This window comes from Sabethes cyaneus, chromosome 1 (assembly GCF_943734655.1).
Source record: "Sabethes cyaneus chromosome 1, idSabCyanKW18_F2, whole genome shotgun sequence".
NCBI lineage: Eukaryota > Metazoa > Arthropoda > Insecta > Diptera > Culicidae > Sabethes > Sabethes cyaneus.
This window is the reverse complement of record NC_071353.1, coordinates 108806888-108830077: the sequence shown is the minus strand read 5'-3', so window position 1 is coordinate 108830077 and position 23190 is coordinate 108806888. Positions and strand designations below refer to the sequence as shown.

At 41.5% G+C, this 23190-nt stretch overlaps 2 protein-coding genes across 4 annotated transcripts in view; one reads left to right on the top strand and one right to left on the bottom strand.

The window, feature by feature from the left end:
• Window positions 1–5835: 5835 nt before the first annotated feature.
• Window positions 5836–7952, bottom strand: LOC128743646 (pre-mRNA-processing factor 17). The gene is made up of 4 exons (XM_053840267.1): window positions 7668–7952; window positions 6568–7605; window positions 6150–6505; window positions 5836–6090 (listed from the first exon to the last, which is right to left on the bottom strand). The coding sequence occupies exons 1-4, from the start codon at window positions 7860–7862 to the stop codon at window positions 5913–5915; spliced, it is 1767 nt and encodes a 588-aa protein (XP_053696242.1). The 5' UTR covers window positions 7863–7952; the 3' UTR covers window positions 5836–5912.
• A 1033-nt stretch (window positions 7953–8985) lies between these two features.
• The window catches only part of LOC128740172 (myosin heavy chain 95F), a 103197-nt gene continuing 88992 nt past the window's right edge, over window positions 8986–23190 (top strand). For 2 of the 3 annotated variants that reach the window (XM_053835704.1, XM_053835708.1), the window contains exon 1: window positions 9004–9803. The gene's annotated coding sequence lies outside the window, so the exon portion shown is untranslated. Of the gene's footprint in view, window positions 9804–23190 lie in introns of all 3 variants that reach the window. The other variant, XM_053835701.1, reaches the window with a different exon arrangement.

The window sequence follows — 23190 nt, the reverse complement described above, 5'->3', positions numbered from 1 at the left end:
TCTAGAGGTAGTGGCTAGTCTATCTACGGATGCGTGCAAGAAGGCGATAAGGCGATTCATTGCACGACGTGGTTCCCCTCAAGTGATCTACTCCGACAACGGGACAAACTTTGTTGGAGCGAATCGGGAGTTGCAGGAAGAAATGAAGAGGATCAACGAGGAGTTGGGTAGTACTTTTACAAACGCCCACACCCAGTGGAGGTTCAACCCACCTGCCGCCCCTCACATGGGGGGTTGTTGGGAAAGAATGGTCCGGGCAGTGAAAGCAGCCTTAGCGTTTGTTCCGGCAGTGCGAAAGCTCGAAGACGAGTCGTTCGCTACAGCACTTGTAGAAGCCGAAAGTATGGTAAACTCTCGACCGCTCACCTTCGTTCCTCTAGATACGGCCAATCGTGCATCTCTGACTCCCAACGACTTCCTACTTCTGAGTTCAGACGGAGTACGAAAACCGGAGAAATTCCCTACGGATTCTGGAATGACCCTGCGGAGTAGCTGGAACCTAGTAAAACACACTTTGGATAACATTTGGCGTCGTTGGGTGAGGGAGTATCTACCGACGATAACTCGGCGGATGAAATGGTTCCTGAACGTAGCACCAATAAAAGTAGGAGATCTAGTTCTCGTGGTTGACGAAAACGTGCGGAATAGGTGGTTGCGAGGACGGGTAGTCCGAGTATTTCCGGGAAAGGATGGAGTGATTCGCCGGGCAGAAGTGCGGACTTCTGGTGGGTTACTAAAGAGACCTGCTACAAGGTTGGCATTGCTGGACGTCGTAAGCTCTGGTGCCGCCAAATCGGAAGTTGTGGCGACACGGGAGGAGGATGTTCGCCTCAACAGCCCCTTGTAGCGTTTGCAACAAACGGTAACCGACGCGACACGCCGATCCCGATGACGGGCGAAATAGAGTGACAGAACTAAGACATATATAGTGAGTTTTACTTGGATCTTTGATATAAGACTGTAACATTTTTCGGATTTCTCAATTATAATTGTTACATGCAAATAAATACGGGTAAATTAAAACTATTTATAAAACTAAGCTAGAATATTTATATCATGCACTTATAATAACTGACAGATTAGAAATCTACACTCTGTTGTGACTAGATAAGTGAATAATAGTACGGGAGACTAAATTGTGAGTAGGAGAGGAAAGAATATATTTTTATTCTAAATAAATTGATTTTCTAGCTTTGAGCTAATTACCACCCAAACCTGGGAACTCCCTCAAAATCTGGTGCAACAGAGTGCACTGAACCGGCCGCTCTTAGCGACGCCGGGCGAATATATGCGGAGGGGGAAATTTTGTACATGCGCATGACAAAATAAAAATAAAAATTACTCACTACCATTGTTTTACTGGTACCTCCTTCTGAATCCTGCGATCCACGTGGTATGCTCGGTGTCCCGCGAAGGCGGAAACGTGCTGACCCGAGTACGGCTTCCAGGTAACGCGCGTGGTTTTTGGCGTACGGCGTTCTTGTGGTCGTGGTTGACCGATGACCAGGAACTCTGTCACTAGACGGCGTGGTATAACGGCGGATGAACGAGAACTCGGATCGATGGCGTCTGCAGCACTTTTTACCTGCACCAAAGATACGGCCGACATCGTAAGGTCGGAATTAACCTCACACACTTGCACTCTTCCCATTTAACGCTTCACTATACCTTTAACAGGAATTCGGGTTACCCGATATTCCGACTTGATTAAATCAGCACTAACAGCTGCACCAGGAACGCATTAACGAGCTAATTTATCTAAAAGAAAAACTATATTGAGAATCACTAACTAAACTATTTTACCCTTACACGTGATACCTTTGGATCACTACGCGGCGCGAAGCAAGAAAACTTTAAAAAACTGCCGAACTCTTCCACGGTCTAGAACAAAGTGGCAGAGTAACAGTTTGCTGTCCCTCAGATCAGCGAGGCATCGTAAAAATATATATTAACCGGAACTACGTAATCATTTACGAAAGCCCGTTTTTCCGAAGTTATTTGTTAACGACGGAGACACCGCGAAGCATTGTAAAGTATTGGTTTCTTACATCCGAAGTTTCGGATCCAACCGAACCGTTTCTCTTGAAGCCAGAAACGAACCCGAGTCCTCCTTCTGTCTCTGGGCAAAGCGCCGAACAAGGGTTAACTCAACTTTAGGAGGTGCGTACTCGTCGCAACCACCCGCTCCCACGTAACTTTCCAACCTATCCCGAGTTCCAGTGGGCGAACAACTCAGTGCCACTCAAGTGCTCACATCTACTAAACGTACCCACAAGTGGTACTCCTTCTCTCTTCGACTCAACTAGCATAATTCTGAGCAGACCATCGAAACGAGGGGCTGCTCGATCCAAATTTTACTTAACTAGGTGTAATGCTGCACCTTTTCGAAGTCAACGAACACCAGCAGAAAAGAGTCCTGGAATTCGTTGATTCGTTGATCTGCTCCAATATAATGCGGAGCGTTGTGATATGGTCTACACATGATCGGCCAGTACGGAATCCAGCTTGCTGCCGCCGGAGAGTAGCGTCGATCTTCTCCTGGATCCGGTTGAAGATTTACCTTAAAGAGTACTTTGAGAGTAATCCAGAGCAACGTGATGCCACGCCAGTTACCGCATTCAGTTAGGTCTCCTTTCTTAGGGACTTTGACCAATATGCCCTGCATCCAGTCCACCGAAAAAGTTGCGGTTTCTCATATATTGCTGAAAAGCTGATGCATCATCTGGGCTGACAAGGATGGGTCAGCTTTGAGCGTTTCGGCTGAAATACAGTCTATCCCTGGCGCTCTATTGGATTTCATACTCTTGATGGCTGCTACAATTTCATCCAGCGCTGGCGCCTCCGAGTTGACGCGATTAATTCGACGAACTGTAGGCGTCATACGCTGCTGGTTTTGTTGGTCTCTGACATTTGAAACTCCGAAGAGTTGTTCAAAATGTTCAGACCATCGCTTAAGCTGTTCTGTACGGTCAGTCAGTAGCTGACCAGCTCTGTCCTTTAGCGGCATCTTTGTATTCATCATGGCACCACTAAGGCGGTGAGAAATATTGTACAACAAGCGGATATCGCCATTAGAGGCGGCGGTTTCTCCTTGTTCGGCTAGGGAGTTAGTCCAGGCTCTCTTGTCCCTATAATTTTAGGTCTCTTGTCCCGCCTACAAGCACGTTTAACAGCCCTCTCCAGTTCGGCGTATCGTTGACCCAAGTAGCACACTTTTTGTCATTTCTGGTTACTGCAACCTATTTATGACTGAAATTAGTCATTAATCGGTTACCACAACTAGTTTATAACAACTGTGCTACTAGGGGACGGGGAGGGGCAGTTGTCTTAGCCGATCTGGTACGCGCTCGCTCAATGCCGGCGTTCACCTCTTTCCGCTCGTCGATCTTCCTCCGAAATCCATTCCCTCCGCCCGCTGCGCGCTGTGCCGACGGTTTTATCACTGGTCGTGTCGAAGGCTTTCTTGATGCCGGTCCATTGCTCTTCGACGGTTCCACCAGGTGACAACTCCGAGGCTCGAGATTCAAGTTGTTCGACAAAGGCCTTTTCACCTCAGGATTCTGCAATCGGCGGACGTCGTAGCGGCACCCAACATTTTTCTCCCCTCGTTGGATACGTCCGACGAGCAGACGTATCTCAGCGATAACAAGATGATGGTCGGATGCAATATCAGCGCTGCGTTTGTTGCGTTCATCAAGAAGGCTCCTTCGCCATTTCCGGCTGATGCAGATGTAGTCGATTTGGTTTTTTGTTCGGCCGTCTCGGGAAACCCACGTGACTTTATGCACCGGTCTATGGGGGAAGAGCGATCCACCAACCCAAGAAACATTTTTATTGTATAACAGCTTATCAAACTCTTGTTACCCGGTAATTAGCCATACAATGGTTGAATAAGCTATTAATCAACAAAAATGTTTGTTGGGAATGACCATATTGTTATTACCACAAAATTCTGTAAACAGCTCCCTTTTTCGCTCATCTCTCGTAGGCCAATGCGACCCAAGCACGTTCAAGGTCCGCGTTGTTTGAGCCAATCTTCGCGTTGAAGTCGCCCATGTGGATTTGGATGTCCCCCTTCGGGATTTTCTCAACCATGCTGTTCAACTGGCTGTAAAAACTCTTTCTCCTGCAGGTCGGCAGCATCTGTTGGCACATAGCACTGGATTGCTGTAAGGTTCCTAACCCGTGTTCTGAATCTGGCAACGATTATTCGCTCATTTATCGGTTCCCACTTCATCAGGGCTTCATGTGCCCCTGGGCTCAGTAGGAATCCAACTCCTCTTTCTCGAGTAGCATTTTCACCTCGTATGCCAGATGAGTAGAGCAAGACTTGCTCGGATGATGTCCTGTGTTCGCCAGTACCCGGCCAGCGGACCTCGCTCAGCCCCAGGATTTCTAGCTTCAGGCGGCTAGCTTCCCTTACAAGTTGAGCCAGCTTGCCCTGCTGGGCAAGGGTCAGTATATTCCATGTTCCGATGCGTGTCTGTGTTTTCATGCTCGCTGCCAATAATCCAGAGAGATTTCTTCTTTCATTTTCGGTAACTTTTTTGTGTCCCGGTACAGTAGGCTGTTAACCTAAGGTACTTCCCAAGGAACATTTTTGTTGTACCACAGTTTATCAAGCGCTTGTACCACGGGTATTAGCTATGCAACAGTTGAATAAGCTACTCTTAAACAGAAATATTTGTTGGGTTATCCCGCTGATGGGGCTGCCATCTTAATGTGGGCGGGAGCCATTGTGCCTTCTTTCCTGTTAGAATGCGACAACCGAAGTTGCGAACCCCAACTGGCCCCTCGTGGAGGTAGGAATAGCAGTTAATGAACAGAGGTTGTGGAATGCACATGTTCACCCTTTGCCAGTCACTTAGATGTAGAGGAGTCCAGATAAAGTAGTCCATCTCATCGAGGCTCACTAAGAATCTCATCCGACTCTATAAGAGTTACTGCTGTTATAAGACAGGATTGCATATTATCATCGGTGCTGTATATCATCACTGGATGTCCCACACGGAACGCCATCGTCGATATCATCAACCATTGATAGCAACAGAAGTTCGAGAATGGAAATGAAAGTGTTACGAGCATATCTTACTTGAGGGAAGAAGCGAACGACACCAAAGAAACACTCAACCGCAATCCGCAAGGACAATGAAGAAGAGGCAGACCCAGATGCTCATGGCGACATCTTACCTAACAAACATTTCTGTTTCGGAGAAGCTTATTCAACTATTGTACAGCTAATACTGGTACACTAAAGTTTTTTTATACGGTTTGTTTTTTTCGATTACTCCAGAACGGTACAACTTAGGCACCATTTACATACTACGTGACGAATACCGGGCGTCTCCCAAATGTAATAAGCAATGAGGGAATCGTCCCTTAGTTGCCCTTAGTCGAAAAACCAAACCGTGTAAAAGAATACTTGAGTGTAGAACAGGCGCTTGATAAGCTTTATACAATACAATTGTCCTTTGGGTAGCCAACGATATCCGGGTTGTTGATGAGAATCTTTCCTGACGACAGGTGATACCATTGCCGCCTCTTCGTAGAAAGCAGACGCCGTTGAGAGCCGCTTCTAACGTGGAGAATACACATACAACATACGCATACGCATACGACCAAGTTTCCACCGGAGTTGGTCCCATCTTTCCTTGGTTTCTATATCCCAGCTGGAACCGCGTGGATGTAGGGATAAACGTCCGTGTCCGTGTGAGTTCGACATAATCAGTAAATTTCCACAAAAAGATGAAAAGGTTAGTTCAGTAAGGCCGATTTCTTTTAAATTAATGGGAATAAAACAGAATTGGTGATCATCGTCGTTTATTAAACCGAATAAACAATCATCTTCACCAGTTTTATTTTACAATGTTCTAGTACTCAATTACACCGCATGACAGAAAAAAGAATACTCGTTAATCCCAATATTTGATTACTCCATCCCACCCAGCAGTAACTAGTTTGCTGGCTTCATGTGGATGCCATAAGGCTGCAATGCATACGTTTTCGTGAGCTTGCCACTTCTTGTAAAGCTTTGTCGTCTTCCAGTCCCAAATGTAGCATTTGCCATCACCATCTCCAGACACTAGGTAACTGTATAAAAAATGACAATAAATTAACACGTTCGACACAAAAGAGAAGAACAATCCTACCTCATATCAGGTGAAAAATCCAAATTACACGCATAGCCGGACACCATGTGTCCGGTAAAAGATTTTTTCCTATTCATCTTGAAACGGTTGATGGCGGAAAAGATGACAATTTTGTTATCCAAACTCTGGCACGCCAACCACTTGCCGTTGGGCGAAAGTGTAACGGCCGGCATCGAGTGCATCGTCGGGTCCGCGATGTACTTCATATCGACCGGAATGTCCCACTCCCACACGCGTAGACTTTTGTCATCTGATGTGGTCACGAAACGACGGTTCTCGTCCACAAACGTGATCGTGTTAACAGCGCCCAAATGTCGATCATACTCCTGAACGATGTCTCCGCTGCGAGTGTCCCACTGCAGTTGAAATAAAAGATAAATGAATTATAAACAAATAAGCTTCATTTCGAGTTACTTACACAAATAATCTTTTTGTCGGATGTTCCAGCCACAAACAAGTGCTGTTTGTTAAAGTCTGGATGAAACTTTACACAGAACGGTATCTTACGAGAACTGAAACGTGAAATGACGTCACCCGTTTCCGTATCCCAAAGTTTAAGATAGCGATCGTAACCAGCCGATACGAATTTATCGCCCCGATTGTTGAAACTGACATCCCGTACGGCTTGCCGATGGCCGGAATACGTCCGTACACAGCGACGCTCATTGTACACCTCCCACAGCTTGACTCGAGCATCCATACTGCAGGACAGCAGCAGATGGGCCGATTTGGGAAACCACCGAATCGCAGAAATGCCCTTCGTGTGACCGGTCCAGGTGTGGATGTGTGCCTTCGGCAGAAAGCATCGGTCTGGTGCACCGGTTTTGCGTAAATTAACGCCCACATCATGCGGTGGATGAAGAAACGATCGACCCTGATAATCGACAGAATCCTTAATATGTAGCACTGACTTCTCTTCGATGGGTTTATCCTCGGTTACGCGGTTTCGGTGTTGCTTTTTCGCCATCATTTCTTCCAACTCGGCACGTTCTTGTTCGGTGGGTCGTGCCACCGTCTGTTCGTCCTCAAATTTACCCCAGGGACCAAGGAAACCTTCAACGTCTTCGGGGTTATCGTTTTTTAGTCGTTTTCTTTTATCCCCGGCTCGATTAGCCTTCGAAGACTCGAATACAGTTTTGCCTTCCGTGTCGTAAGCTGCCTGTAAGTGGCCAACATAACTTGGACCTTCCTCGGATCCAGCACCGTTATTAGCATCGACAGAAGGATCCAGTGCATACCCGTAGCTGTGGAAAGTTTTACGCTGGTTTTCAAACTGAAAGTCGCTTATATGGGCGGATTCGACGAATCCAGTTAGGGTGTTCTTCGGTGCTTTCATCTGTTCCGTTAAGAAAGGATTGGCTGGTCCAGCAACTGGAGCAAATAGTTCCTCGTACCGTGGATTGTAGGACAACTCGTTAGTTGTCGGAGCCAGCATTCGCGCAACTTCTGCTTGACCCTGGGGAAAAATTCGGTTAGGTTAGGCAACCAATACGATTTTTTTATAGTCATTCAACTTACCGTTGGTATCACAATAGGAGCGGCACAAATTTGCAGTGTTTTAGCAACCGATAGCGAACTGTCCACCACAGGTTTTAGATGTGCTAGCTCTTCCTCCTTCGGCCGTATGCATTTTCTTTTAGGGTCCTCCTGGTCGGAATCGTCACTGCTACCGGTACTGCTGCTACCGCTAGCGTAAGCTTGCAAATTAAGCATATTAGCTTTGTTTAAATGTTGCTTATTTCGTTTGATGGAAGAAAATAACTGCAAAACAAGTTGAATAGTGTTCTACGCTTTTATAAATCGTTTGTTGATCGTTTCGTGAGGCTTGGTTGGTTTACTCCTTACTTTATTTACCTCTCTATGAATTTTGACACCTACACTCTACAAGAAAGGTACACAACAAAAAAATTGAAACTTACTTCAAAATAGGTAAAGTTCAAAAATACACTCATCAGAAAGAGAAACTTCCGTCAGAAACTTATACAAGCTGGCAGTTTCGCGGCACAAATGCCAGCCTGTGGATTGCAGTTTCTTTCTCTCTTCGGTAAACAGTTCTCTCGGAGAAACTGTGAAAACGGAAAAAGCAAACTGGATGCGGTTGTATAGTTGTAGTGGTGTACAACGGTACCACGCTGTATAGGGTAAGGTGGGGTAAGAAGGCTCCCTAAGCAAATCCCTCATACAATATTTATGAAGACTCGGTTTTTCTTATTCCATACTCGTTCCATACATTACAACTCTAAGGTCCACATCATTTTAGGTACCGTAAAATTCATTGAAATTGCCGTACCTTTTTTATGTTTCAATATATTTTCACCTAATTTAGGAGTTATCCCGTAATTTTTTCCATTTTCATAATTCCTACAGTTCCCGACCATGTGTTATATGGTCCCGGAGTTATTGCGGTGTTCATTCGGAGACCGCGACATCACTTTTTCAGATAATTTTGTCAAATTTTTTTATTGTTTGAAAGAAATGCGTTTTTTTAAACAAATGATCGACTGTGGTCATATCAGTTACTTTACTGCAATTACGAGCCATCCGGATCTGAGAGGTCACTATGACCCTGGAACTGGTTCCCATAAGGAATTACAGTTCATCAATTCGACAATTCGCTGATGGTTCACGAATTTTTTTTAAACACCAATATCTTTATGGTGGTAAACTTCTTGAACTATCATCAATATTCGCTACACACCACGGAACGCCATTCTCCTCCGTGTGGCTCCTGGCTCCGTGCAACAAGCGCAACACAACGGAAGCTAAACTCACCACGCTCCAGCGCCACCCCATCATCGACCGACCGGTTCTGTTCGGTGACTCCGTTCCGTTCAGTTTTAGTTCGCTGTTGTCTTTCAAGTCGTTTGGTTGTGTTTTTTCGTTCGTACAGTTCTCCGGGTAGTGTTTTCTTTACATTATTCTGGTTTTTATTTAATGCTTGCTACTCCCTGTGTGGCAGTTTTTCTCTGACTGCAAATTTTCTGTCGCTAGAACAAACTAGGAGCTTTGTTGATGGATGTACAGGAATAAAATCGTAAATTTTTCGCATAGTGGAGTGCGACAGAATATGCAGAGAGTATGAACTACTAAAACTGACAGGAAGTATTCGCTGTGTGCATTTCCGTCACTGGAAAGTATTTTTTTTACATGAACAATAAGGTATTGGCATTTGTGGACGGTGTATCGAACCTGCACAGAATATTTTCCGGTGTTAAATTAATTAGTGGCGTACAAGATTATATGACCGCAAGCAGAAATATGATTAGTTTTCTAGCTAACTAACTAAGGTAATTGCAGGTCGCTTTCAGGTTTCTTGTGCTTCGCGGAATTAATTGAATTATTGTTGAAAAGTACCTAGTGCATTAAAAATATAGAGTGTTAAAATTGGCTAATAGTGCTAGCGAATAATATTGTGCAACGTAAACAAAACAGAAGGTTTGTTCAACCAAAATTGCTCAGGAAGGGGCACATATCACGCGGATTTGCCCGAGCTATAAATTGCTTCCAGCTGGAGAAACATTTGCTTTATCACAATCATCGCCATCATCATCATCAGCAGCAGCAACGGTACCGGTTCGGGAGCAACAGAGAGCGGCCGCTACTGTTCAAAAGCGAGTGGCAGACGGGAAACAATCTACTTCCTTCGAACACCAGGTAGGCCAGAGAGCTCATCGTGCTGCCAAGCGTGCTGAATATTACGATTATTAATGTGTCCGTAGGGGTTTGCTGTGTAGTTATTCAAATCGATTGCATTATAACATTTTTGCCAAAAGAAAAAAATGCATCTTGTTTCGCAAAATTTATAGTTGTCAGTGTATTATGTTGGATAATATAGGTACACCATTCGTAATTACAGTTTTTGGTTTTATGTAAATTTCGGCTATAAAAAGACTTTAAAATTATGAGAACAACAGATTGTTCAATATCTTTTTCAGTTGCGTACTCTGACATAAACATATTCAACATAGGTATTTGAGTAATTCAAAACCTCCAAACGCTTTCGTAATCAATACAGACTTATTCATTGTATAAAAAGCCAGGTACTCTTACCTACGTCTCTTAGCTATTGCAGATCTAAACGGTTACATTTTTTTCGAGGAAAAAATCTGTTGTGTTTTAGAACCGACTATCTGGTTGACATGTCAAAAAGGTTTTTACTATACAATCTTGAGCAAGAAAACTTTTTCCCAACTTTGATCTGTTTGACCCATGTATACCTATAGCACAAAAGGAATAAAAACATTGTATTCCTCCTAGATGGACTTTGTCCAAAACGTTCCATTGCTACAAACCTTGCGAAATGTATAGTATTTATAGTGCTTTAACAAGCGAGTGGTCATGGGTTCGAATCTTAGTAGAATCAAACCATTCGATGTCAAGTGACTTTAGCATGGGTTTATTCTCAGGCCCCTCATTTACCCTTTCTTCATGCTCAATTCTATATTTACCCACTGAAGCCTCTTGACAGTGCAAAAGTCCCTCCTATAGTTAAGTGTACTGGTCAGAGGAACGAATGAGCCCTCGCCAGGGATGGCTTTAATGTAGGATAGTACTGGCAGCGAGGAATAACCCAACAAACATTTTATTTGAAGAGCAGTTTATTCAACCATTATACAGCTAATATCCAGTAAACAAGCGCTTGATAAGCTGTTATTCAACAAAAATGTTTGTTGGGAAGTGGGTAAAGTAGATCAAGCGTTGAAGGAAGGGTAAACCCCAATACACACAAGCACGCATAAAATTTAATAAGCATATCGCTCACTCAATAGCGATTATAATAGCAAAAAGAAATGCAGTGCAGGTCATACAGCAAACATCCGATCGTTATTACAACAGATCAACTATACTGGGCGCAGTGATGAGCCCACACATGGAAAAAATACATGCTCATAAAACAAGAGCGTAGGCGCCCAAATTGGTGCGGTTTATACCAATCTAAAAAAAATGTGTTGACCACAACGTGTTAGTGACTAAACTGGAAAAACTGTTCAGGTCAGCAGCTATCTGAATGTCTCTCGAATATTTCCGGCCTTTCTACAGGGCAGCATTCTAGAACCATTGCTCTTGAAACTGTTCTTAACGACATATTGCTCTTGCCATGGTAATCGTGCAGACGCCATTTACACTGATCCGAACGCGGCATTCGACCGTGTCGATTACGAAATCTTACTAGGCGAATTGGACAAATTTGGAGTCTCATTTAGCTTGCTTTCCTGGGCAAGAGAAGAAAAAAATCGTCATTGGTTCTGATAATTTGAAAAGCAGTTTTTTTTGTTTGAAACAAAACTTCTCTTCATGAAAATATATTTTCTGTGTTCAGATTGGCAAGAAGAATGCAGTGAATAGAATTCTAAAAACCGAACCCCTGCTTTGAGCTTAAAATCTGCCTCCGAAATCGAGCTTTCCGATGAAACGGTAATGACCGCCCATTTCCTCTTAAGGTAATTTCAAAACGGTTCAGGAGCAGGGATGGCACAATCACTTTGACTAAATTCACATTGATTTGACAGTACCGTCTCAGTCAAGCCGAATTTGAAAAAGTTAAGTATGGGACGTTTGAAGAACTAGTTATTATCTACAATTTTCCTGAATTAAGTTTTGCTGAATTAAGTCTTTTGTAGTTACGGAGCTAGAATGCTAGTACACTCAAGTCGCTTTTTACGCGAAGGATACATTCCGCGTAAATCAAAACCGCGTAAATTCCGAAATTCGCGTAAACAAAGTCGCGTAAATTCCGAAATTCGCGTAAAAAACCGCGTAAATTCCAAAATTCGCATAAAAAACCAAAATTTTGCGTAAAAAACTGGATTTTAACACTACGCGAAAAAACCGACGTTTTGAGCACATCCGTGTAAATTCCGAAATTCGCGTAAAAAAACCGCCTAAATTCCGAAATTCGCCTAAAATAGTCGCGTAAAAAACAAACTGTGTAAGAAGCGACTTCAGTGTACCTCATTAGTAACTAAATGAACGTTCACAAATTTTATTCAGCAAAATTGTAGATAATAACTAATTCTATAAATGTCTCATATAAAACTTAGTGAAATTTTGCTTGGCTGAGACGTACGGGTCAAATGAATGTAAATTGAGTCAAAGTGATCGTGCCATCCCTGTTTAGCAGTACCTGAAGGTAGCATTTTAGGACCACTACTATTCTCGTTGTTCGCTAACGACGTCACTCGACTGTTCAGTATTTTAAGCCCGTAGTCGTCTTTTACGTGTCGACATAAAGCTCGATTCACTTAATTTTCGGATGCATCACTTATGTAACTCCAGCACTTCCAAGTTGAGAATGGATTTGTCATTTTTTGACAGCAGTTTATTTTGATAGGTCTCCTTTGAGGTATGGTTTGAGTAAGTAGGAACGTGCCAGAAGACCCTTCCAGTTGGTTAACTTCAAAAAACAAGGATAATTGAGGACGATATATGGGATATGAGTTGTCAATATCAAAGAAGGTGATACTTTATTCAAGATAACCATCTATAATTATGCCAATAGAGCAATAACGACGGCAACAACACATTGTATGATAACGATGCAAACAGCACGATAAATGACTACAACGCCAGCAACACGACACATGACTTCGGCAACAACATGATATTTTTCGTTCGGAAAGTTAGCAGCTTTCCGTCTCAAATGGTAAAGCAGATAACAAGCAATTTACGGCAGACCGGTGTACCCAGTGGATTCCCTACGACAGGTCCTACTAACTTGTATTGGGACGGCTCGGATTCCACATTTGGCGATCCTGCCAGGAGATAAGAAAAGTAGGCGTTCTCTATATTTTTGATAGATTTAGTTGGAAGCGAGATGGGGTGTCCGCAATCAAGATTGGTCGGAATGACTAATGCGCGACGAAATAGTCGCATTAGTGAGCTGAACACAATGATCGGTTTGTCTCGAATATTTTTTATTGAAATGAGATTTTGCTGATATGTTGGATGCCACGCAAGGATTCATTTTCCACGAAACTTAATTATTTTCGTCAAGAGTAACTTTTCAAAAGGGCGTATTTATATATGGGATTTTTTTTTAAATATCGTATCTCGGAAACCACTTCTTTGTTAAAAATGACGTCAACAAAAAAGTTATAGGAAATTAAGTATATTTTCGGAAAAAAATTCACTGAAAGAAAAAAACTTGTCCAAATCAAGACAAAAATAATTAAACTTGAATTATCAAAACATGTCCCCTCAGATTTTTCTCATTTTTATTAAGGATAGCTTAAAACATGTTCTAAAATCTCCTTCGATTTTTTTTAAATCTGATATATTTTTCAAAAATATCCAAATTTTACTTTTTTTGTAAGACCAACCATTATCCATTATCCATTAACCATTATCATGTTATGTCATTTTACCTTTTTTTAGGCCGCCGTTCTCAAGTTATGCCATTACTTATATTTTATGAAGTTTTTGTCCTTCCGATGTGAGGCAACTGAAGGGGGGGGGCCGATGTGATTTTTTTAGTCAAGCAAAAAAGCGTTGTAGGGGTTACATACAGTTTAAATTCTAGAAAAATCGATGTCTAATAACGTTTCCGTTTCCGAGAAAAGTAATTTCTTCGATTACTAAGATTATGGCAACTAAAAGATGATGATATATAAACTAGTGCTTGAAAAAATTCAGAACTATTTTCTAAATCATCTTAAACATGAATGTCACCTAAACAACATTTCCGTAGACCGCAACGTTCTAGAGAGTCAGCAGCGCAAGATACAGCCCACACGAGTATATAACATGTATGGTGGCACGACGTAGTGAAACTATTCTGCACTATTTTCTATGCCATCTGCAAGGCTCCTATTACTTAACAACTTTCCCTAAGAAAGTACCTAATATCTGAGGTTACATGGATTATAAGCTATAGCAAATAAAACGAGCTCGCATATACACTAGCGCCGCACGTTGAGAATATTCTGAACTATTTTCAGTGCCATCTCCGAGATGACAGTCATTTGAGCAACCTTCCCGAAGATTGCAACTTTCTAAATAGTCAGATGCGAGAAAATCCTGAACTGCTACCGCCTGTCCGCTAATCTACCTTTCAATAAAGATGATAGTAATATGATTCCAAGATATGCACTTGCACCTTTTTCACTCTAAGTAGTAATTCCTTATAATCGCTTGGAATTAAAGGGATACAAGTGCATAACTTAGAAGGAAAGGGGTGTAAGTGCAAATAACATGTTCAAAAATCTATACCTATAAAGAAGGATTTCTGTCTGTCTGTCTGTGTGTCTGTCCGTATGTTCCTTATGGTTAGAAACCCCTCCCCCCACTATGAGGGGGGGCTCCCATACAAATGAAACACAAATTTCTGCATAACTCGACAACTAATCAAGCAAATAGAACAAAATTTGGCATGTGGGTGTTTCCGGTGACAAGAATTTATTCTATGGTAAATTGAGACCCCTCCCCTCTTTATAAGGGGAATTATAACGCCTCTCCTCTTTAAAAGGGGGGGCTTCCATACAAATTTCCTCATAACACGAGAACTAATCAAGCAAATGGAACCAAATTTGACTCGTGGGTGTTTTTGGAGACAAAATTTTTTTCTATGATGAACTGGGACCCCTCCTCACTTTAGGAGGGGGGCTCCTATACAAATGAAATACAAATTTCCTCATAACTCGAGAGCCAATCAAGCAAATGGAACCAAATTTGGCATGTGAAAGTTTTCTAGGGCATGAATATTTTCTATGGTGAATTAGAACCCCTCCCCACTTTAAGAGGGGGGGCTCCGATACAAACGAAACACAAATTTCCTCATAACTCGAGAACTAATCAAGCAAATAGAACCAAATTTGACACGTGGGTGTTTTTGGAGTCAAAATTTTTTTCTATGATGAACTGGGACCCCTCCTCACTTTAGGAGGGGGGGCTCCTATACAAATGAAATACAAATTTCCTCATAACTCGAGAGCTAATCAAGCAAATGAAACCAAATTTGGCATGTGAAAGTTTTCGAGGGCAAGAATATTTTCTATGGTGAATTAGGACCCCTCCCAACTTTAAGAGGGGGGGGGCTCCTATACAAACAAAATACAAATTTCTTCATAACTCGAGAACTAATCAAGCAAATGGAACCAAATTTGGCACGTGGGTGTTTTTGGAGACAAAATTTTTTTCTATGATGAATTGGGACCTCTCCTCACTTTAGGAGGGGGGGCTCCTATACAAATGAAATTGAAATTTCCTCATAACTCGAGAACTAATCAAGCAAATAGAACCAAATTTGGCATGTGGAGGTTTCTGGAGGCAAAAATATTTTCTATGGTGAATTAGGACCCCTCCCAACTTTAAGAGGGGGTGCTTCTACACAAATAAAATACAAATTTCCTCATAACTCGAGAACTAATCAAGCAAATGGAACCATATTTGGCATGTGGGTGTTTTTGGAGGCAACCATTTTTTCTATGATGAATTAGGACCCCTTACCTTACCTAGAGGGGGGGCTCTCATACAAACGAAATACAAATTTCCTCATAACTCGAGAACTAATCAAGCAAATGGAACCAAATTTATCATGTGGGTGTTTTTGTAGGCAAGAATATTTTCTATGGTATATTTTCTATGGATTTCCCCACTTTAAGAGGGGGGGGGCTCCTTTACAAATGAAAAACAAATTTCCTCATAACTCGAGAACTAATCAAGCAAATGGAACCAAATTTGACAAGTGGTTTTGGACGCAAGATTTTTTTCTATGGTGAATTGAGACCCCTCTCTTCTTTAGAAAGCGAGTTATGGCCCATCTCCCCTTTAAGAGGGTGGGCTTCCATACAAATGAAATGCAAATTTCCTCTTATCTCGAGAACTAATCAATCAAATGGAACCAAATTTGGCATGTGGGAGTTTTAGATGGCAGAAATTTTTTCTATGGTGAATTACGACCCCTTCCCCTTTTAAGAGGGGAGCTCCCATACAAATTAAATTCAAATTTCCTTGTAACTTGAGAACTAATCAAGCAAATGGAACCAAATTTGGCATGTGGGAGATTTTGGAGTCTTGAATTCATTTTACGATAGTTAGAGACCTCTCACCCCTGTGGTAGGGGGATATGGACTCTCATACAAATAAAACAGAAATTTTAGCGAAACTCAAAAACTAATCGAACTCGAGAAATTCGAGACTCTTCCATAAAACATTACTCAATACAAGACCACAAAAACTATCTATAGTAACACTAGATCATTCAGGACGAGACGGTCGCGAGTGTTGCCGGTGACCCGCCGTCGGAAGCGCCGCCCGCTGGGGGGCTTTCAAAACTCGAGATTGTGACAAAGATCATCCGAGATTCATGATTTATGTACAACACAGGTTAATTTGTGGCAATACGAAGTTTGTCGGGTCAGCTAGTATCTTATAAATTCCGAAAATCAAAGTGCTTTTCCAAGATTTCAATATAATTTAATAAAGAAATTTTAACACAACCATTAGTTCTGTGTGCGTCATTAGTTTTGTATTATTTGACCTGACGAATTTCCTAGATGATGTTAACTGTGGAGCTGATTTTCTCGAAATTCACTTATTGTCACTTACACCCCTTTCCTTCTGACTCACTCAATTCTCATATAATAGTATTATATCTTGCTACAGAAAACTAATTTCCTTAAATTTATGGCATTGCACATCTAATTTGAAGAATGTTTCTTGTAGATGTTTTTTCTGAGCTTTCCGATGGTGGTCTTAAATTTAAAATCTGTTGAGGGGTCATGGCGAAAACGACGATTTTTCGATAACATCCAACATGGCGGCCTAATCCAAGATGGCCGCCATTTTTTTCACTTCATTTAAAAGCCCTATCTTTTCTCTTTACAAAATCGTGTCGTTTGTAGCTTGTTTAATAGCAAATTTTGCAAATATCACAATCTATATATATAAAAATGAAATGCTGTTCGTGTGTCCGGTATAGACTCGCAAACCGCTCGACGGATTTTGATGAAACTTGACATACATATTGCGTTTGATGTGAGGAATGTTGTTAGCATGGTTTGAGACCCCTCCCCCCTCTAGAAGGGGGGGCTCCCATACAAATGCAACACAAATTTCTTCATAACTCGGGAACTAATCAAGCAAATGGAACCAAATTTGGCATATGAAGGTTTTCGGAGGCAGATATTTTTTCTATGGTAGATTAAGACCTCTCCTTCCTTTAGGAGGGGGGGCTTCCATACAAATAAAACAAAAATTTCCTCATAACTTGACTATTAATCAAGCAAATTGAACCAAATTTGGCATGCGGGGGTTTCAAGAGACAGGATTTTTTCTTTGGTTGTTTGAAACCCCTCTTCTTCTAGAATGGGGGGCTCCTATACAAATGAAACACAATTATAACTTGGGAACTAATCAAGCAAATGGAACCAAATTTGGCATGTAGGGGTTTCAAGAGACAGGATTTTATTCTATTGTTGTTTGAGACCCTCTCCCGCTAGAAGGGGGGCTCCCATACAAATGAAACACAAATTTCTCTATGACTCGGAAACTAATCAAGTAAATGGAACGAAATTTGACATGTGAAGGTTTTTAGAGGTGGAATTTTTTTTCTATGGTAGATTGAGAAACCTCCTTCTTCTAAGAGGGGGGGGGGCTCCCATACAAATAAAACACAAATTTCCCCATAACTCGACTATTAATCAAGCAAATGAATTTGGGCGTTACTGGAGGCAAAAATTTTTGAGATTCCTGCACTGCACTGATATTTTATTACGATTTTGCCAACATTACCATTTTAAGGGTCGGTAATAAAACCCAAATCATTACGTTGGACTTGTAATTATATGAAAATTGTAAATCTTGCTACAGATGACTGGTTGTTTTATGCAGTTAATACCATGGCACACCTAATTTTATGAATGTTTCTTGTAGCATTTTTTCTCAGCTTTCCAATGGTGGTCTTAAAACGAAAATCAGTTGGAGGGCTCATGCCGAAAATGGTAATTTATTGATAAAATCCAAGATGGCCGCCAAAAATTTTTTACTCCGCTTGAAAGCCCTGTTTTTCTTTACAGTACCGGACAATTTGTTAGTTGTTTCATTGCAAATTTATGAAATATCACATGATATAGATCTCAAGGTTTGCTGAAAATTCAACTTTTTTTGATACTTTTAACCCCTGTGGTTGTTTAGTGCTCAATTGCTTACACCACTGTTGTGATGCGGAAAGTATACATTTTTTTCAAAAATGTTTCGGATGGTTCGCAAACAGCACAGATAAAGTACCGACCCGTACTGAAACGGACCCACAAACTTTGAACTTATTTGAACAGCTACATTCAAATATGCGTGCACGAAGAGTCAGGCTATTGCGAATACAAATAAGTTTTCAATAAATTTGAAACAGTATTTTTTCTTTTTAAAAATAAGGATTTTTGAGTATATTATACTTACTTACTTTACTTTGATGGTGATGGTCCGCTATGGATCCTATGCCGAACGAATTATTTTCCTCCAGTACTGTCGGTGCTGGGCTGCGTTCTCCAATCCTTTCGAACACCGGCTGAACGTGATCATCTTCGATGTACTTGTCGTCGATCTGCTTCCTCCGGCGTCCATGATTCAGGTCCGTAAAGGGCCAATAGGAGGTTTAGTGTTTTGTAGAGCGCCAGTTTTGTACGAGTTTGCAAACTACGGGACTTCAACTTGGTACGTGATACGTAGAAAGCACGATTCACAGCTGTAATTCGTTGTTTTACCCCGCGCCTTATATCGTTGTCACATGTTACGAGCATACCAAGTATATAAATGTTTCCACCATATTGCAGCATATGCAAGAAGCATGTGAGATTTCGTGATGATAGTCCCGTTTCTTTCTACGTTTGCTCTTCGTATTCCACCTTCCTAGGTAATGATGAATAGCAGGTTAGAGAGTGCATCCCTTGCTTCACGCCATCCAACGTCACGAAAGCGGCTGAGGTTTCACTTGCCATTCTGAAGCATGATTTTGGCCCATCAAGCATCACACGAATCAGCGTAATCTGCGACATCTCATTTCGTTTGATTGAATCGTATGCCGCCTTAAAGTCCACAAACAGATGAGTCTGCACCCGGAACTTGTACTGTAACACCCGGAACTTGTCTAGTAACTGACGCTGGGTAAACATTTGATTTTGAAGCAAGAACATCATCTTGTTTTTTTGCGAAAAATTAGACACTAATGGTAAAAAAGCGTTTAAAATCTCGAAGCACCTAAGAATCGATCAAGACAAAACGCGCAATTTTGTTTACCGGATAAATTTTGCATAATGGCAATTAAATCACAGTTGAACAGTGGGTGGCTTGCTTGCACATCTAGAGATTCTTTATAAGTACATGTGCGAAAAGCTCCTCTCACTTCTCACTGCCCTCGCAGAGTAGTTTTATTCAATAGCAATAGATCCATTCAGAGTATATGATGTACACAATCAGCGATTCACGGAGCATTCTTTCTAAATTGGGTTTCATGGCTTGATTAAGGGACATTAGATCTTAAATAAAAATATGAAAAATAAGAAAACCTCTAATTAAAACCTATATCACGTACAATTCCGGCAAGCGTCTGTCACATAAAGTAAAGTATCACATAAATATTTATAATAGATGTAGCACCAACGAAGACTCGAAGCGTGAAAAAAATCAGAGGGGTTGTGTAAAAGACACGACCGCATATATAGGTGACGCAGGACTACGTAAGTCTCTTTGTAGTGATACTGGCATGTATTCATGCTTGTAATCATTCAATTCATCGTGTATACATGCTATATGCAACATATATACATGCTACATGCGTGGTATGTAACATTTATCAAAGTAGTAACATTGCATACGTTCAATTCTCAAAAGATTGTGCATTTGAAAACAATTTAACAAAATCAAGAACACAAACTATTGCTTTCCTGCTACCTTACTGAAATTAAAGATTGTTTTTATTATCCACGGTTTCTTTGTTGAAGGGATTTTACCAATTTAATCCTTCTTTTCTTTTCACTACACTTCTAATGAAACGGCAAGCATGCGTATTCATACAGTCGTATTATAACCGAACAGTACAGCTGTAGCACATTTTTCCAGCACAGATATCAAGTTCGCCTAGGTTTAATCGTCTCGCAGTAAAGAATTTGCGATCTGTTGGGACAACGAACTTGTGTCATTTTTTCTGGCACACTTCCCTAACACAGACATCAAATTGGACTAGGTTTAATCGCGTTCGTAAGAAATCTGTTGGCACGAGGGAGCTTTGTTACTCTCTCTGGCGTACTTCCCAAGCAAGAACATCAAAATGGTCTAGGTTGAACCGCGGTGTTAAGAAATCTTGTTGAAATGAGGAAACCTGGTCACTTGTTTTGGCTTACTTCCCAAGCACAGATATCAAATTGGTATAGGTTTAGTTTATCGTAAATAATCTTCCAACCAATCACGAAGCGAGAATTCTGGTACAACATAGGTTCATTATTTTCAATTTTTCAATAGTTCAACATCAAGAATGCATACTTTTCTTCATTTGGGTCAATTCTTAGAAGATTTTCCGATCGATTGGTGTAAGAATATTGAAAATCGATTGGAAAACCGCTGAGCTATTAGCGCTCAAAACCTTTCATTTTTCGTGACGCTCGCATTTTTCGATTTTTTGGAATGACACCCTATCTCAAAACTTGCCGTAAGACGTAGTCCTACGTCAAAACATACGATTAAACTCGCCCAGCTGGCTCGTCTCCCACTGCCGATGACGGTTTAAACCGATCGGAAGGATTCAACTTCCGTTCATCGACAAATTGCATGTAGCGCAAGTAAACCTCCGGGAACTCCGGTTGTCGTGACGTGATTGATAAATTCAATAAACGATTCCTCGTTGGGGTCGAAAACAGATCGTCGACCTCTTCGATGCGATGCCCACAGCGTATAGTTTTTTTTCGAACCAAGTGAGGAAATACAAGCGTTCAACGATGGAACCCGGACGAAAGGGGGCGCAGTCACGAGCTCGATTATCGGGTAACTTACAAGATAGCGATGAATTTTATAGATGCCATTAGTCATCATTGTGTTTGGCCCGATTTGGTAGTCCACCCACACATGCACGTGATTTGCGTTACGATTTGAATGAGCTGAAGCATTACGTTTAACACATTTTTGTACCGTAAAACAAGCAAGGCACAATCTGTTTTATTTCTGGCCTTTTAGTGTTAATATATTAAATGGTTGTTGAACGGTCCCGTTCTCGCTGCCAGCAAAGCAATTCTACTTCACTACTATTCGCACAGCAAAACAGATCCACTTTCCATAAATAGCCCAACTTCAGTTTATTTCCAGTAACCAGTGTTGGATAGAAGCCCACAACGTTCAATAACTGTAATTACTAGTTTCTCTTTTTTTTAGCCAGTTTCAGCGCCGTTTTTTATTCTACGTTTCTTTATTATTTACCCACAATCTCAATCGTACGCCTAGCAGCAACATGATTCAAATTCAGCCCCAACCGCGGCCACCAGCTGGCCGGCGAAACATCGGGCATGCCGAGCTGGACGTGAACATAAAATGCAAAATAGGCTTCCGGATGAAGTTCCATCCATTGGCACCGGACGAACGAACGAACGAACGAACGTACGCGGGGAGTACGTAAACTTTCACGCGTCATCGTTCCAGAACCGGTGCTAGCTGGCTGGCTGACTGGCCGGCGGTCTTCTTTTCGCTTGAGCAGTTTACGTTTGTGTCTATGGAAATTAATCTCTGCATCTAATGTTGAGTGCGGAAATGTAGCTCAAGTGAATCCACTTTTCCCTTTCTCCCGATGTTGGCGGGCACGGATAATCGTACTCTGGCTGGCTGGTTGCGAAGATCGTGTCACTAAAGCCATACTACTGACACCCAATACTAACTACAGAGGGGAAGGCAATTAAAAAATTGTTAATCAAAAGTAAAATTATCCGACACTACTGGTACCACATTGAGAGTAGGTACATTGAAATCCGAAATTTGCAAAAAAAAAGTGCATAAAAAAGTAAGCGGTAACCACGCAAAACTCACGACCTTTTACTTCGGATGACCACTTTATCATCAATGAAGAGCCATCCAGTATAAACATTGGTTTGCGCAAGAGATGCTCTCAGTAGTAGTTGGAAAAGGAAGAAATAAGAAATACCAACTCCTATTGACTTTATTTGGTATGGAAGCGATAAGTTGCTTTACCGGAATACTGCTGCCTGCTGTTATACCTACTACATACCGTGGTCTTAAGGAAAAAGAGGCACCATGAAGCCTTTGAACTGCTGATGCGTAGGTAATTAAGCTTATACTCCGTTCTCTGTTTCAAATTGACAAGGCTGGAATGGTTAGATATTGTATTCTTGCAATTTCGAAATATTTCCTAGTGATTTTTGCTTAATTTTTTGACGTAGGACTACGTCTTACGGCAAGGTTTGGCTGGGTGGGGTGTCATTCCAAAAAATCTTTCTTGAAAAGTGATCAGGTTTTAAACGCTAATAGCTTAACGGTTTTCCGATCGATTTTCAATATTTTTGCACCAATCGATCGGAACATCTTTTAAGAATTGGCTCAAATGAAGAACGCTATTATTTCGTAAGCGTACATTATTGACAAACTGAAAATAATGACGTATTGTCCAACTAGAAATCCTCGCAGAAAAGACCTCATCATGGTTTGCACGTGTTTTTTGCAAAAAAGTGACAGAAACTCCTCGTCCCAATAGGTCGAAGATTCTTCACGGCCGGTGCTTAAACCTATACCAATTTGACATCTGTGCTTGGGAAGTACCTCAGACAGAGTGCAAAACCACCGCTCTTCTTCAACCGATGTTATCGTTTCAGCATTAAACCTAGTCCAATGTGATGTCCTGAAGGTAAACAATTTTCCTAAAATATAAAACCACCCCTTTTCCGCCTTTTACATTTAAGATTGAAATTAGTCCAAATTGATGTCCTGTAGGTGAAACGTTGTCGAAAAGTGAGCGGTCATTCTTTCCTTTTGCCGGATTGTATCCATATAGGTACTGCAAGAATTTGTTCAAAACTCTTGTCTTGCATTTGTGCATGTGACGAGACACAGAATT